Source organism: Passer domesticus, chromosome 1, assembly GCF_036417665.1.
Source record: "Passer domesticus isolate bPasDom1 chromosome 1, bPasDom1.hap1, whole genome shotgun sequence".
Taxonomy (NCBI): domain Eukaryota; kingdom Metazoa; phylum Chordata; class Aves; order Passeriformes; family Passeridae; genus Passer; species Passer domesticus.
This window is the reverse complement of record NC_087474.1, coordinates 66,804,112-66,821,486: the sequence shown is the minus strand read 5'-3', so window position 1 is coordinate 66,821,486 and position 17,375 is coordinate 66,804,112. Positions and strand designations below refer to the sequence as shown.

The 17,375-nt window shown below is 36.3% G+C and overlaps 1 protein-coding gene across 2 annotated transcripts in view; it reads left to right on the top strand.

Moving 5' to 3' along the window:
* Positions 1–17,375, top strand: part of SLC9A3 (solute carrier family 9 member A3) — a 52,139-nt gene that overhangs the window by 22,558 nt on the left and 12,206 nt on the right. For both annotated transcript variants that reach the window (XM_064421841.1, XM_064421849.1), the window contains exons 2-9: positions 2,157–2,459; positions 7,137–7,297; positions 9,241–9,319; positions 10,164–10,341; positions 11,219–11,439; positions 13,351–13,553; positions 14,359–14,448; positions 16,247–16,317. In XM_064421841.1, coding sequence (XP_064277911.1) covers positions 2,157–2,459; positions 7,137–7,297; positions 9,241–9,319; positions 10,164–10,341; positions 11,219–11,439; positions 13,351–13,553; positions 14,359–14,448; positions 16,247–16,317 — 1,306 coding nt within the window. The remainder of the gene's footprint in view (positions 1–2,156; positions 2,460–7,136; positions 7,298–9,240; positions 9,320–10,163; positions 10,342–11,218; positions 11,440–13,350; positions 13,554–14,358; positions 14,449–16,246; positions 16,318–17,375) is intronic.

Here is a 17,375-nt window from a genome sequence, read left to right as displayed (position 1 = left end):
TCATTTTCAGGGATAAGGAGATAATCCCCTCTCTGTGAGGTGATAAATTAGTTGATAATTCACTGACTGAAAATTCAAGGAATCAAGAATGACTAGTAGGAAGGACTTTTGAGAAGGTAAATGCCACAATTTGTACACATGGAATAATAACTAGTTTATTTTTCTTAGTTTAATTTCCTCTCTCTTCTTTTTTAATGCAAGTCCAAGGGATTTTATAACAGAGAGAGGAAACTTAACAGAAAAACCAGAGTGTTTGTTTCTGTGAAGTGTCATTCATCTCTTCATTACATGACACTGATGACGTAGAAAGCTGGCATGGTTTAATCAGCTTCACTGAATGCAATTTGTTTTCATGTCTGATTGCTTTTGTATTAATACCATCCCACTTTTTTAGCTGTGTTTACAAGTCTTGTCTGCAAACACTCAGGAACATCTACATTCATACTCATTATTGGAATAGGGAGGCTGTGGTCACTTTTATGTTTTCTGTTCTGATGAGACCATGAAGGTTCTATAGCTTAAGGAAGAACATTGTTGTGGGGCTGCTGTAATGATGGATGGTGCCTGTGTAGATGCAGCCAAGGCAAAAGCTGACAGTTCAGGAGTGAGGCCCTTAAAACACTCTAAAAGGTAACTAGTAAATGTTTGACAAGGACAAATACTTGGATAGGAAGAAAAACAATGGTCTTTCAGTAAAGTAACCTGGTCTAAGATCTCGACATGGTCATTGGAAAGATTCTTCTACTATGGCTTAAGAGTCTGGAATTCACAATGATGGATTTTTGTCCAAGCTAGTTCTTAGCTAAATTGCGTTAGCATTGTAACAGCTTCAACACAGCTGATGTTCACACCAGAGAAACTTGGTGGCTTTTACTAAAATTTTCTTCCTGAAGTGTAACTCGCATTTTCAACACAAGGCTATGTAAGTAAACATATTTATCGTGTCAGTTTCACAAAGTACCAGGGTTCAGGCCATCTGGGACACATCATTACTTAAGATAAACTGAAGGGCAAGCTTACAGAAATCCCAAGACAGTCAATTAAACCACCCATCCTTACTTATTATCAAACATTTCTGCCTATTCCTCCTATTTTATGTTCTATTTTTCTTTGTAGACTTCTCTCTGTTCTTCTCTCTGCTTTTTTATTTTCTTTTATCTGATACCTATCAAATGCACTATAAATATATGTTGCCACATGTATTTGCAGTCTTAATTGTGTTTCTGTCACCTTGAACAGTATGTTTTTTCTGTCTGGTTGTGCCATCTTTCTGTCTCTTTAGATTTGCTTATGGAACTCAGTAATTTTCCCTCCTTCTAATAATTGGCTAGTTTAATAGTTTGAACACACCATACTGTTATGTATTTTGCTGTGATAGCTACCATATACTCTTTGTCTTTATTAACAGATTTTGCAGACTATTGTAACATGCAAATTTTGTGACACCTTGTACAAAAGAAAGCAGCCTACTGCAGAACCTTTCCCCACAAGTACATATTTGAAGGAACCACTAAACCTCAATTCCTTCAGAAAGCCTCTGAATTGTGAGAAATCCTTATTAGGGATGTCTTTAAGAAAAGGCTCAAAAGGGATCTCCCATGATATAAGTTTCATTTTTTTCCTGCTGCAGGCTACATTATCAGAATATTTATATATTTTAAAAGAGTTGTCTTGAAACTAGTTCTTCTTGCAGCATCCTTGTCATATCTTCCAATAAGCCTTTTGATAAACTGATAATTTTTAAAGACAATAATTAGGAGGCTGGATGTATATTTTTAGTTACAGAAATAAACCATAATGTCATACATTTCCAGGACTTCTCCACTGCTTTTCAGCCTTGCACTTACTGCTTTGCACAAAACATCATCTTTCTCTAGACAGATATTGTTAAGAGAAGATAACCCAATGAAAGATATAAATGTCATGGAATATTGGCTTCATATAAGTTAAAATATGCTGGATAAAATCTGAAGACTGACTCCTTTTTTTTATTCTATAAGTGTCTTGTTTCCCAAAAATTCCATACACGTTTTTGGGTCTAATCACATTGAAAGTAAAAAGTTTCTGTGGAGTCAAAATTGCCAGCTAACAACAGTTGTTGGTCAAATTCTTTCTCCATTTAATTTCTGACCCACTGTTTTTGTGTTTCCTTGCAGTTTTCCACCTGTCCCACAAAGTCACTCGGGTGGTTCCAGAAAGTGCTCTGCTGATTGTCCTTGGTCTTTTCCTTGGTGGCATTGTATGGGCAGCAGATCATCTTGCCTCCTTCTCCCTGACGCCAACTGTATTTTTCTTCTATTTGCTGCCCCCCATTGTTTTGGATGCTGGGTATTTTATGCCAAATAGATTGTTCTTCGGAAATCTTGGCTCCATCCTTTTGTATGCTGTCATTGGGACAGTTTGGAATGCTGCCACAACTGGTTTATCTCTCTATGGTGTCTATCTGACAGGAATAATGGGTAAGTTTGATCTGTAAAGACACAATTATGAATGCCACTGTATATCATGTAAGATGGGTGATAAGTTACAATGTAACAACTCTTTCCAGCAGAAAAAAATCCATTTTAATGGGAGCAGTTTGTAATATCTTTATCAAATTTAAGAATGACCTTTTCCTTAGGGAACAATCTTCCCTAAGGAAAGTATAAAAGCTACTTGAATCCATGTCTTTTATATTGTCCTGCTCTAAATGTGTGTGCACACTCTCAAGATAAAGTTCAGGATTCTTTCTCTAATGGACATCTGGACAAAAATACACACTAAAGGGCTTGTTTCTTTCTGCTGCGGTAGAAACCTTAAAAGTTACTCTGAAATGAAAGTGTCCTTCTGAAGGTCAACTTTAGTATAATGTGTTATTTTTACTGTTATTTAATAATAAATGTTATTACTGCATTTAATGTTATGAATGCAATTAAGTGTTATTTATAGTAAGTGTTATCCAATATTAAGTGGCTACTGAGTGAGTATATATGCACGACCCATCTACACATCTCTTTTGCATTTTCTGAGTCTGTAACTGAAGATCCAGAAGTTTTACAGAATGAAGTAGCAGATGTCTTACCTAAAAAAAAAAAAAAGAATCAAAGGAAGCCATTTTAATGGGAGCAGTCCAAAGGGGCTTGAAAGGGTGGGTGAAGCACAGTTTCCTAGACCACAAATCCAAAAAGTGAGGGTTTCTTATTGCTTGTGCAATAGAAAGGGAAACCTAGAGAAGCTGTGAATGGCCCATTCCTGGCAGCGTTCAAGGCCAGGTTGGATGGGGCTCTGAGCACATGGCCTAGTGAAAGGTGTCCCAGGTAGTGGAAGTGGAGAGTGTAAGAAATCCCTTCCAGCACAAACCACTCTGTGATTCCAAGACACACTTTGTCTTAATTACACTGCCATATAAGGGCACAGGACTGCTAGAAGAGGCACAGAACAGCAGTACTTAATATCTACTTTCATTTAAGACTCCTGTTATGTAATTGCAGATGTTTGTAATATAGACAGCTATGATGAATACATTTTAGATATTTACCTTATTATAACTCTTATTTTAGAAGTAGTAATAGTTTTTTAAGAAGACACAAAGGTGGCAGCTCAGATGCAAAAATCTTTGACATTTTTTAGGTAGATAAGAGGTTTACTGTGCATTAAGCAATATATTTAATCCACAATATCACATTTATAATTAAAATCAGGTGTTCAGAAAGAAAATATACGACAAGGATATTTCTACTACAGATTGGAAAAAGATTTCTTTATTTAAATATCCAAGATGCTTGGAACAATTTAAAAATATGACCAAAAATATTTTGTAAAAAAACCTGTTCTTGGAAATACAATGTATGATAATTACTTTAAAAATACATTCCTATAAGTCATTAAAGGGAAAGGATTTATTTCTTTACAACATGTGAAATAGAAAAGTTACTGTTAAAAAAAAAAAAATTTAGGAAAAAAAAATTATTCTTCTCCTCCCAATCTGTAAACAACTCATGACTAACTGCAAAAGCTGGGTTTGATGGTTATATGTTCAGCTTCATCAATATGTGAATCTTTTAGTGACAATGCATTCTAGAACTCTGAGCTTACAGCTACACAGGAAAATCAGCCCCTACCACAGGTCAGAGCTAACCTGTGAAAAAGAGAGAAATACGGGGATGTTAATAAAGGTGAACAATAAAATGACATGTCTGGCAAACTTTAATGTTTAGAAAGAACATTATTTGTGTACTGTGGGGACCTGTCTTTGCCAAGAAGACCTACTAGAGTTCTAATTCCAGCTGTGAAAAAGGCCAGACAAGGCTGTCCCCGATTCAAACTATGTCATTCTCCAGCAAAGCTGAGTAGGAGTCTAAAATATCTACATGACACAGACTTAGTAATCCACGGAATCTATTGTGTTGACTTCCAAGAGGTCAACAAGATCTAACCACCACACTGTCAAAAACCTTGCTGTTGTTACTTGCTGAAGATAGAAGAATGCTGAGTTGCTCAGTTTCTAGAAGAGTTCATAGTACCTTCTCGTTGAAGGTCCATGGCTTAAATTTATTTCTATCCCATTTATTCTGCAATTGAAATGAATAATGATAAAAGTAATATCATTAAAATGTAGAAATTTAAATCTACTCCAGACTAAAATGAACTAAAACCAAATGACTTCTAGATTTGCCATTCAGTGGATTTGTAGTACTGTCCATCAATACAGGAATGCATAATCCAAACTGGATTGCATTGATTTCCTACATAAATAAACATAAAAGCAGCTCTTTGTCGGCATTCAATACCCTTGAGATATAACAATTTGCAGAAGGAAAATTGAGAAGGTGGTAATGATGAAGAAATCCTTCTTTAGAACTGAAATAAAAAGATTAGCACATTATTTGTTAACCATTAGTCATATCAGTCTGCTTCCACAGAACAGGAAGAAGTATGTAATTGCTGATTGCAGTGAACTGTTCACTGTCCACTGGAGAACTAACACTTGCAGTATTGTGGTTGTGACTAGTGCTTAGAACAGTTTTTCCTGTACAATCTAGGTTATAGCTGCAACATGTTGAGTGTGTCTAAAAGTCTTAAACTGGGCCCAGTGAACATTTCTTGGTCAGGTGTCACTGATGAGCTGGAGGAAGCCATGGTCATATACCAATTGAAAATAACTGCTATTATTACTCTAAATGAAAGTCTGATTTAGAAATGACAGGCCTCTTGACAGTGTTTTGTAGGAATTATAGATGTTTCCTAATCTCCCCACAAATATTTGCTTACTAGATTTGCAAGTCTTCAAAGAATGTACCAATGATTATAATTAGTAACACATAAAAAAGATAAGCAATCTTAGTGAGCCAATTTATTTTCAAATAAAAATTGAACATTCTATTATACCCTGATATCTGATAGTTATTGTCATTGGGCTTGTTCCTTCCTTAGGCCTGCCTGAGAAGGACAACATTTGATGGAATCATTGCTTAGATTTAGGTTCAAGGCTGTTCTCAGAATTTTTGGCACAGACTTAAGGTCACTGCCTCAACCCCACTTGGATGCTAAAACTGATAGGCTCAGTCCTTGTTCGCAGCCCCATAGGTCCAAGTGTGAACAAGACTATTTATCATCTTGAAAAAATAAAGTAGTTATACATCTGTGCAAGCTATGAATTTCTGTTTTCAGGGCCATACTAAGATGTATGGAAACTGTACATACTGTATAGAAACCTTGTAGATACTCTGATTGGCAGATAGAAGTTGAGTGAATATATACATCTGCAGCTCCACCAGAACATTGGGCATTGTCACATATAACAGGGTGTTGTTTACTCCTGCCTCTGACTGCCCATATATATTTTCTTGAGTAAATAGGCCTATGCCATTGTATATCAAAACTATCTGGAACCCGGTTTCTGTTTCAATTACATTCTAAGCACAAATCATTTTGAATTTGAAAAATTACCTTTCAGAGCTCTTTCTAGAGGGGTGGCCATGATCCTGTGGTTATGGCTACTGACTGTCATTGTCTGACTCATGCTTCAAAACCATTTAATTAGATTAATTTATTCTTTACCTGTAGAAATCATGCCTGATAATTTTGGGCATGGGCCTATGCATTGTGTTTTAATGAATGAATTCTCAATCTACTCCTTCTTTGCTCTTTCTCATATAATTTTTGGCAACATCACTTCTTAATGAACCTTGCTTCCTCCATCCATTAATGAACACAAAGGGAATTTTACTGCTCAGAAATCTTTTCCCTAGAAAAAAATGACTAGGTTTCCACTTTTGATTTCATGAAGAGGGTGGATTTTGCTAGATATTTAGGAAGCTGAGAAAAGCATTTTTTGTGTTTATGCTGTTTTCTTTTTCTGCTACTTTTAAAATGACAGTGAATTCTTGTCTTGGTCTGTTTGCATAACTGAACAAAATAACTGTAATAACTAAAAGTTAAGTTAAAAAAAATACCAGGTTACACTGTCACCAGAGTTTTGTAGCTTCAAAACTTTTGAAATTATTGCCAAAATTCCTTAGGGACTACAACACAAACATGTTGAGGTACATTTTGGTCCTTCATCTATTTTTATGGTCCACTTGCAGACAATTTAACAGCCTCATGAATCGTAATTTGGGAACAAGTAGCTTAACCACACCTATCAGCAAGTAAGGAGGCCGCAATTGGTGTTCAGTTGTACTGAGTGCAGTTAAATACCACTGTAGCAGTTCTTAGTGACCAAAAGTCAGATTTGACCTGTGACATGAAATATTTTGGAACATTTACTTCAGAAGTGCTGGTATGAACCTCTTAACATCTTGTGAGTTCTCAGTTATCCTGGGATGATTTGGTCAAGTTAGACAAACCATACCACACACAAATAGAAAGCTAATTTAGATCTGGAACTGTCTTGTCACAAGAACAAACCAGTACCGGTCCTTCTCCCAGAAGTAACTCTGATCCACATAGGCCAATGCTGAATCCAACAAAACTTGTAGGATACAACATGATTCAGTGCAGAACTTTTTAAGTAGTCACTGTAACACGCGTTCTGGTTTATACCTTGGCATCTCTATTTTCCCGTATTTGGCATTATCTGTAATATCCCAGTCTGTTATTGCTATTGATAATACAGAGATTATTCTGCTTATAATTTCTTTGTTTTGTTTTTGAAGGTGAACTGCACTCTGGGCTGCTGGACTTCCTCCTCTTTGGCAGCTTAATTGCCGCTGTGGATCCTGTAGCTGTTCTGGCAGTGTTTGAAGAAGTCCACGTCAATGAAGTTCTATTCATCATTGTTTTTGGAGAATCTCTTCTGAATGATGCTGTAACTGTGGTAAGTAAATTATATATCCCAAAATCAACCTAACTCAAGGGGATTTCTTCTGAAGTGCATTTTTCCCTTTAAAGAAACACTGTACTCTCTGTGTGTATCTACTCATGGGCTACTGTACTGCAGCTCATGGTGTTTTCTCTCTTGCTTACAAACATTAGATGTTTGAGCTTGAAAGCTTTTTGGAGGTGGTAAGTGACATAAAACACATAGTCCTGAGTTGGACACTTTAAATCAGGTTTCAGGGGTGCATGTTTTATTTGCCTTTGCTGTTTAAGTAAGGCTTTCATGACTTAATGAAATCAGTTCCAGGGATTTTAAGCCTTCCTTTGCTGTTATTTTTAATTCACATACATTTTTCTCCATATTTGTGTTATGCTTATAATTTATAGGCATACCTTAGCCAGTGTGAAAGAGAGAGAGAGAGAGAGAGAGAATACTCTTCCAAGTGTTTATGCCCACTCCCTTAGTTTTACTTTGATCACATGTTTATCAAACAGATATATAACAAAGAGTCAATTTGGAAAAAAATTTTGTCAAATTTTATAAAGTTTCTGATTTTTTTTTGCAAACTTTTTTTTTTTTATTTAGAAAGTCTGTAACAGATATAAAAGAATCCCAGATTTCTACTGATATTTTTATTTTGATTGACACACCTTTTCTTTTCACACAATTTTTTCCCCCTGAATGAAATTGTCAATAATTTTGTAGTGCAGCGCTAGTGGTCCAGGAGGTCCTAAGGCAGAAAGATGCTATGCAAACAAGTTGCTGCGCAGCTTCAGTTCACTTTTAGATCATTTCTTATTCCTGCTCCTGCCAGCGACTTAACTTTTTGCAGCCAAGGAAGCAAAGCACTCCAAGGTCAATGGCAACAGCCTAACTGTTCACATGAGTTTGAAAATGACAGTATGGCTTCCAGAGAAACCTAATTGCTCTTGGATATTTGTGTCATTAGTACTTCTGGGGTACTGCCAGAATTAAAATAAACCTCTGATGAACTCAAGTATCAACATCACTGGCTTTCAGAAGGAAAGGAGATTTTGTTACTGTGAAATGAATACAAACAGACTACAAATAAAAGAAAGTTTGATTGCTTATTGATGAAAATACAGAAAAGCAAGTATGATCCAGAGCTAGAAAGCATGGCCTATAAGGAAATTTGAAACAGTGGAGTTACTGCCTTGAAAAAGAAAAGGCTGGAAGACGGAAGAAAGTGGAGAGTATAGCATTTTTAGACATAAATATGTAAAAGACTATTCTTACAGAAAAAAGTAACCTGTATACCATGACTGCATGAATAATATAAGAATTATCAAGTTTAACTGCAACAAGGAAAACTGAGAAAGCCACAGTAAAGTCCTCATTCACCACTGGAGGAGTTAAGAGCAGATTAAATTGGCATATCTCAAAAATTATACTCATAAAAACCTCCTTAGGCACTGGTATAGATAAGGTGAATTCATTACTTTCTGCTCAATCACTGTTACTCAATTATTTAAAAAGTTTTAGCACAATTATTATATCCTCTCTTATGTTCAACTTATATATATACAACATATTTCAATTCAGTATCTTATTATTAGCATCTTATTATTGTCTTATCAAGTATCTTATTTATCTTATGCATGTGAATAAATTAATCTTTCAAATATTTGGATTTTACAGCAAGAAATGCTTTAGAAAAACATCTATATGTAACAATGCTTCTTATACATAGAGAGAAATGTATTGCTGTGAGGTGTTTTTTTTTTCTTTTTTTAAATTTTTGTTTCTTCTTGGCCCAGTACATTTCTGTTATTTTGAGAAAATATAAAATTCATCCTCCAGACAGAATTTCCCTCAGTCAAACACAATTTCAGACTTCATAATGTTGAGGTCCCTAAGGAGTTTATTTTAATAGGCTCAGTTCAGGAGCAATTATTAAATTAGTCTACTTTTCTTTCCAGGTGCTGTACAATGTGTTTGACTCTTTTGTTGCGATAGGTGCAACGAATGTGACGGGGATTGAATGTCTCAAAGGCATAGGTGCGTAGAAGTGAATTCTGTATCACACAATTGGTGTATATATACAGTGTTTTAAACAAAATATTTTTATTATGCTAGTGGCAATATTTTTCAGCTCTTTCCATTATTACCCATATTCACACATTTGTATGGCATAGGCAAATGTCTTAAGAAAATAAATAAATAAATATTTCTGAATATTTGGGAAACACAATCAGATCTCTTTTCTTTTGAGGAGACTCAATGGATGTGGAGTTCATTTGTTGAGAACACCAAACCTGACAGCTAAACATCTTTTATTTGTAAAGAAAAAAAATTAGTATATTTTTATTTAATAAAAATAGCATTTCCTTAATTTCAGCCAATGCTATCCCTGCATTCCAGGAAAGTCAAGATTGCATACAAGTATTGGCACTCCTTATCACTGATCACCATCAAGCAATGTTTGCTACTAACTATCAAGAAATTTTGCCTGAAAATTTAGTCACTATTTCCCATTCCAAGTGTTGCATGAAACTAAATTATCTTATGAATAAATGTTTCAATAGTGACATTGTCATATTCTATAATATGCTTTTTAAAAAACCATTTGTTTACAGAACATGGGAAAAAATAGTACAAAGAAATGTAGTGGGTTTGAATAAAAGTAAAGTGGTGAGGCTTAACAGAAGCAGCCTTGTTTCTCTACAGAATGCTACATCCACATACCAAGTGCTCAAAAGCCTGGAGCCTAGAAATGAATTTGACATGTTCTCCAATTTTTTCTGTGATTTACTGGTCATTTGCTGTCCTCTCTCTGGAAGAGAAATAGTTCAAACCATTATATTTCTATGGTTTAAGTTGTGTTAGGTGTTTTGTTTTTCAGTGTCATTCTTTGTGGTGAGCCTTGGTGGGACACTGGTTGGCATTTTCTTTGCGTTCCTGCTCTCATTGGTCAGTCGTTTCACCAAGCACGTGAGGATCATTGAACCTGGATTTGTGTTTATCATTTCCTACCTGTCCTACCTCACAGCAGAGATGCTTTCTCTTTCTGCCATCTTAGCGTAAGTCTCTTTTTATTACTTCCTACAAAGGGGATGAGAAGGGAATATGGTTTTTAAAAACATTGAAAGGAAAACCTAAATTATATGGGACAACTATAGAATATGACTCTCATTAAGTTTATGCTGGATAATACTATGTTCACACTACGTTAGATTATAGTTTGCCAATCCTGTCATTCAGCCTTGAAAAGGAATGCAAGTTTTCTAGTATCTGCTGAGCAACATGAGAACTCCTTTGCAAAATACAGACATGACTCTTTCATCTCTGTTATTAACAGCACTTCAAACTTAACAGTTGTCCACTTGTGCTGACATCTTTCCCTATAACTTGAAACTAAAGCAATATTTTTCTAAGGCACTGTGTAAATGTCACTATTCTCTGTCTTCTCTCTCTCTCTTGACTGGCCATTAAGGTTTGCCTAAATGTTGCCTCTTTTGGCTTGAGTACTTCTGTGGTCTTTCTTCTCTTAGTCTCCATTGATTCCCAGCATACCTTTCTTCTCAGTTTTGCTTGTCATGTTTGTAGATGATATAGTAAGTGTATTCCAGTTCTGAAAATCTTTCTGCAAAAGATCATTAATTTAAGATTATGTCTAATGTAAACAAGATTAAAAAATTCGCATTGAAAGCAGTATGGTAATCTGAAGAGGATGACATTCTGTTATGTTCTAATGAAATGCTGTCTTCAGGCCACTTGAGGTCACATCAGCATTTATGTTTGAGATATGGTTTTTACCAAGGGTAGACTCCACAAGTGCTCATGAATGTATCTTTTCTTAGGAATTTATAGTGGGTTTTTATCACTATGTGACAGACAGATGGAAATAATATTAAATGTTGCAACACATATTTTATGAACAATTGTTTCTTTTTCTAGGATAACCTTCTGTGGCATTTGCTGTCAGAAATATGTTAAGGCTAACATATCTGAACAGTCTTCTACAACTGTAAAATATACTATGAAAATGCTAGCCAGTGGAGCAGAAACTATTATCTTCATGTTCCTGGGTATTTCAGCTGTGGATCCAAAAATCTGGACTTGGAATACGGCTTTTATTCTGTTGACTCTAGTCTTCATCTCAGTATATAGAGTTATTGGTAAGAGAGTGACCTTCCTATTCTCCCATTGCACTGCTGATGCAATCACATATTTTTTAGCCCTCTCTCCAAAAAATATTTGGAGTTATAGGTTTGCTCCTTTTAAAACATTCCATTTATTTCAGTTGAATTTATTGTTTGATTTGGGTTAGAGTAGCAGAGTAAGCTCTACAGAAAGTTCTGTCATATGCTGAAAATGTAGCAGGATGTAGTTTCTGATGATGTGTGAGGATGTGAGTAGCCCAGCAGCTAACACGAATCATTCAGTGGCTAACCTTTGTTGACCCAGCAAATGGTATTGGTAAAATGTCCCAGTAAAATGAACTTTGTTCTTTAATTTGCAGCCTAACAAAAGATATGACTCTTGTCAGCTGCATCTTTCCTTCAGCTCTTTCAATTTGGCACTACAGAGATTGTCTTAAGCTAATGTTATGGTTGACTTCAGGATTTAGGCACACAATGATATCAGACCATACATAATTACATTGCAGGTTCTCTGGCTTAAGAAAGAATTCTCAGGTACTGATGAAAACTGAGTAAATAAGGCTGTGGCAGGTATGGATTACCTACTGTCAATTTACTGGGTTTATATAAGTTTGCAAACATTTCAAAATACCAATGATGATTTGCCCAGCTATGTAGTTCTGCTGTAGTTTTGCTAAAATTGCAAAGAAGTTGTAGAATGAAGTACTTGTGGAGAGTAACACACATGGCAATTTGGTGTATGTACTTACACCTGGGAATAAATTAAACCAGCTTATTTGCCTGTTTGTCTTGACATAAATTCAAATGATAGGTCACGCATCTATCTAGCTGGCAGTTTTCCTAGATTCTATGTTCTTATTCTGTCTAGAAGCTCCTGAGCTGAATGAAGTGCCCAGCTCCTTGCCCTCCTTTTCTAAATATTCTGCAAGCATTGTTCATTTAGCTGCCTCTCAGTAACTGCAAATGTGCCTGAGGTGTTTTTAAAGTTTTTCTGTCTAGTCTTTGACACTTTTTGTATCCCTCAAATGAGTGGTTAACAATCCTGTAGTAGATGTCGTGATAAGTAAATAGTAAATATTCAGCAATAACAATAAGCACCCACTAAAGTAATTTATCTTGGACATTGACAAATTACTAAATACAGGATGATATTGGGCCTTACGTAATTGCAGTTCTCATTCCCTGGAGGAGTCAGATTGGTAACATTTCCAAGGTCCCCTCCCCTGGAGGCCCTCCTTACAGTGACAAGATACTTCTCTTGGCACAAGTTCAAAGTTCTTTAAAAAGAGAAGAAACTGTTTTGCACTGGTTAACAGCCCTGGCCTGCAGCAGTGGGAAACACATGCCATGCCAGTCACAGGAGTGGTGAAGCTGTTTTCCCTCTGTATGGTGGGATTTCTGGGATACATTGAGATAGCTAGAGCCTTAGGTCTCCTGCAGCAGGCAGCATCTCACCTGTAGGTCTGGAGACAGTGTTAGCATAACTAAACAACCCTTCATAAGACAATGACTTAAATGTATTTTTCAGTGATTTGCAAATGGTATGACACTTACTCTCTAAATTAGTGCTGTTTTAACCTGTTTCTGTTAACAGACCCTATGCATATCACTGGTTACAGTGCTAGAAAACCTATTCTTTCTTAAAGAATTTCCGAGGTCAGCACATGGCAGAACCTTCCCTGGAGTGCCTGTGCCAGAGAGCATCACTCTTAGAAGAGCTGCTGGCTCACAGGAGCAGCTTCACCTAATTCCTTTGGTTTGATGTAATGAGAAGGCACCAAGTGGGCAACACAGTGATAAGAGGGAGAAGTAGATGGTGAAGGTTGTTATAAAGGCAGTCTGGTGGCACCATTTCTGTTACTCACAGCTGGGATACTGATGTTCCATAAGGGTATTTCTAGACATGCTGACATTTGTTTGTTACAGGTGTCATTATACAGACGTGGATTCTTAATCGCTACAGAACTGTCCAGCTGGAGATAATAGACCAAGTGGTGATGTCCTACGGTGGATTACGAGGAGCAGTTGCTTTTGCTCTTGTTGCACTTCTGGATGGGGATAAAGTGAAAGACAGAAACCTGTTTGTCAGCACAACTATCATTGTTGTGTTTTTTACTGTTATATTCCAGGTAATTTAACTTCTCAAGCACACTTCTTGCAAGGAGAAGGAGTCACCCAAATGTACTGAATGCTTAAAACAGTTCTCAACTGAAGGTTGCATATTGTTTCACTGAACTGAAAACATAATTGAATTTATAATTTTAGTAACAAAGATCCTATTTTATGTTTTCATGTGGGACCACATGGGGCAAAACACAATTTCCTCTGTGCTAAAAATTGTTCAGTCTTAGCTGCTTGGTATTAATAGTGCCAAGTTAATATCTGATTAAACACCCTTCACCTCATGTGAATAACTATAGGGAACAGTGCTTTTAATGGGCAGATACAGTCATTAAGCTGATCTACCTGAGCCTCAGTCCTTGTTTTAAAATATAGCAGCAAGCAGTGGGACAAGAAAGTATTTAACATCCAAACAAAATAACACTTTCTGGATGAAAAAAAAGTAATATAAATGAAAATATGTCAGTAGATAGCAGCTTGCAATATTTTCTGAAGTGTATTACAGAAAGTTCAGTTGTGTTTACAAACTGCTTATTTGTGGAGAAAATACCACATTCAGTAGCATAGGAAACACTTCTACTCTTGCACTACCATATTTTTCCTATAGATGATATATTTTTCCACTGTCTTTTCAAATCTTTGTAATAGGAACTGAGGGTACTATATTATTTTATCTTCTAGAAGGAATAGAAATCAACTGAGAAAGTATGAGAACCACCAAATAAAACACAAATGTGCTTTATTTCTGTTTAACCAGTTGGAGGAAAGTCTAAGAGGACTTCCAAGTATTTATTGTCATGTTTCAATTCTTAGGGACTGACTATCAAACCTTTGGTACAGTGGCTGAAAGTGAAGAAAACTGAACACAGAGACCCAAAACTGAATGAGAAACTTCATGGCAGAGTAAGACATTTTTAAAAAACCTCATGGTATCTTTTGCATTTTTACAGAGCACCTTAAGACAAAACAAAATTGTTAGTGAAAATGTCTTTTTTTGTGAGGGAGTGGGCTATCAAATTTCAAGAGCAAAATCCTTCAAACATTTCAAAAGTCATTTGTACATTGCTGTTTCTCTTTGGTTGGAGTCCTGTGAGAGGATATTCCTGTGAAAGTTCTGGTTTTCACTTGAGAATTCAATGGGGCTGGGAGTACTGGGGAAACAGCACAGATGGAATATGCTTCTTTGTCTTCATCTAAAAGAGGAGAATGATTGATAATTGCTAGGGCAAAGCATGTCCAAATATTTTTATTTTTCCTTCTCAAAAACTTAATTTTTAGAAAAGGTATAAAAGCAGGCTTTGTAGCTTCGATATTACATAGAAAAAAAAAATACATATATATACACGTAGAAAAATACTCAGCTGCCCAGTACAGAATAATTATATACTGAGATTTCAGACTAATGACAACAGTTTTAATTCAGTGTGAATGTTGTGTCCCAGGATTTCTTTACCCTTTTAGAATATTTTGAAACACAAATTCTTCTAATTGTCTTTCACACCACATTATAAAATTTTCATGAAGTAAAAGAAAACATAACTTTTCAATATAAATATAGGTTAAAGGATGGAAGACTATAAAACATCACAGAATCATCAGGGTTGGAAGAGAGAACATCCTGTCCAACCATCAACATATCACCACCATAGTCACCCCTAAATCATATCCCCCAGCACCACACCCAGGCAGCTCTTGAACACTTCCAGAGACAGTGACTCCACCATCTCCCTGGGCAACTTATTCCAGTGCTTGCCACTGTTTCAGGGAAAACTTTTTTTTCTGAAATCTAATCTGAACTTCCCTTGGCACAACTGAGGACCATTTCCTCTTGTCCTTTCACTTGAGACATGGCAGAAGAGGCAAACACCCACCTGCCTACTACATCCTTCCAGGTAGTTATAGAGAATGAGCCTCCTTTTCTCCAGCTCAGCTCCCCCAGCTGCTTCCCACAGGACTTGTGTTCCAGACCTTTCCCCAGCTTTGTTGCCCTTCTCTGGACACGCTTCCGCACCTCAATGTCCTTTCTGAAGTGAGGGGCCCAGAACTGGACACAGGACTAGAGATACAGTGCCAAATGTCAGCCCTGCTAATCCAAACTTAGCACCTGTATATTCTGCAGTAATCATTCCAATGCTCAGGGTGAAATGTTAAAAACCATACATAGAAAAAGGACAAATTGTACCTGCAGCTGCCTTGTTTGAATCAAGAGTTATAAGCCTCCAGATTTGTATCAGCCAGCTACTATACTCTCTGAAATTTTGCCCTAGATATTAAAAGAATGGTGTTTACTTCTACTCTGAGGGGAGTATGAACTCCTGAAACATCTAAAAAGAATCACCGTGGAAACTGCTCAACTGAAATAATCACCTGCATTAATAGTGGCAGATGTACTTAATGGAGATGGTAATATGAGTCCATAATAGTTTTAAAATTGAATGTTAAAATGGGGGTTTAAGTACCTTCTTGTGGAGACCCTTATAATTCAAGAATACTTACTGAATTTATGAAGAACTGGTTAGAACGTTCAGGACCTTTGAGGAAAAGCTTATAGTAGTTAATACTTCTGTAAATGGGGAAAAAATTTATAACAGCCATAAAATTATTCTGCATAGATACCTGGTACAACTTGAAATAAATTGAGCTATTTTCTAATTATGCTTTTTTATTTCTGCAAAGATATTAATTCCACTCATTTTTCTAGGCCTTTGATCACATTCTCTCTGCTATAGAAGACATTTCTGGACAAATAGGGCATCATTATCTGAGAGACAAGTAAGTAGTAAGCAATTTAGAATCTTGAAATACTGCTAGGAAATATTATCTCTACATTATAACTTTTCAAACCTGTGAGCTTAGCGAAAGCAAGAATACTAAATGTAGTTAAAGAGGTTGCATACTGAACATACTGGAAATACAGCAAATGTCAAAACAGTGTATTTTTGTCCCCTTACAATTAGAATATTTCCTTTCTCTTCCATAGCTCAGGTTACGCCTTTGAAGGTGCCTCAGTTCACATACAGGGGTCATTCTCTCAAGATTAGAGAACTGACCATTTGTAGAAGTTTTCACCTAGAATGTTAATGTTGATTTTCCTTTGTACTACTACATTTCATGAACACTGTTTATGTGTGGAGGCACTAAAAAACCTCAGCTACAACTATGCTAGCTGTTTATCCTATCTCTACAAGGAAGTGTTCAACACCTGTGAAAGTTATGGCAGAGGATGCTCTGAAATTGCTCTGACAGTTTCAGCCTATTAGTCTGAAACCAGTAGTGAACCATCTCCTCTGTTTATAGTTGATTCATCTAGAGAGAAGCAGAATTACTCAGCTGAAAGATAAACCATTTCCTTCAAAGTACATGTGAAGATTTACCGTTGTGATGGACACACTTCCATACCTAGATGAATAAATGTGGAAAAAAGGACATTAAATCTGGACATCCTTAAGAGTGTTATTTCAAGTTAGGCCATTCTCTCCCTGGCGTTAGGTCATTTCATAGGTGCAAACAGTCACAGTTTTGACCTGCTAACCCCTTGCTGGCTCAACATGCCAATTCCAATCCAAAAGCCATGTGGTTGTGTTAGATTTCTGCAGACCACACCCCTAGTTCTTTCTGAGAAGCTGAGTCTGTTAGCTTAGGTTTAACATTATCATGCAAAACAATACAATTCTTAGGCTGAAGCTAGCTTGTACTGGAACTCAAGCAGGATTTCTCACCTCCATCCAGTTATAGAGACAATCTCCTTCCTTTCTTTTTGCTCTTCATTTATTTATTTAATAAAAAAATTTCCTGAGTCACTACAGACAGGACATCTTCTTTATTTTGGT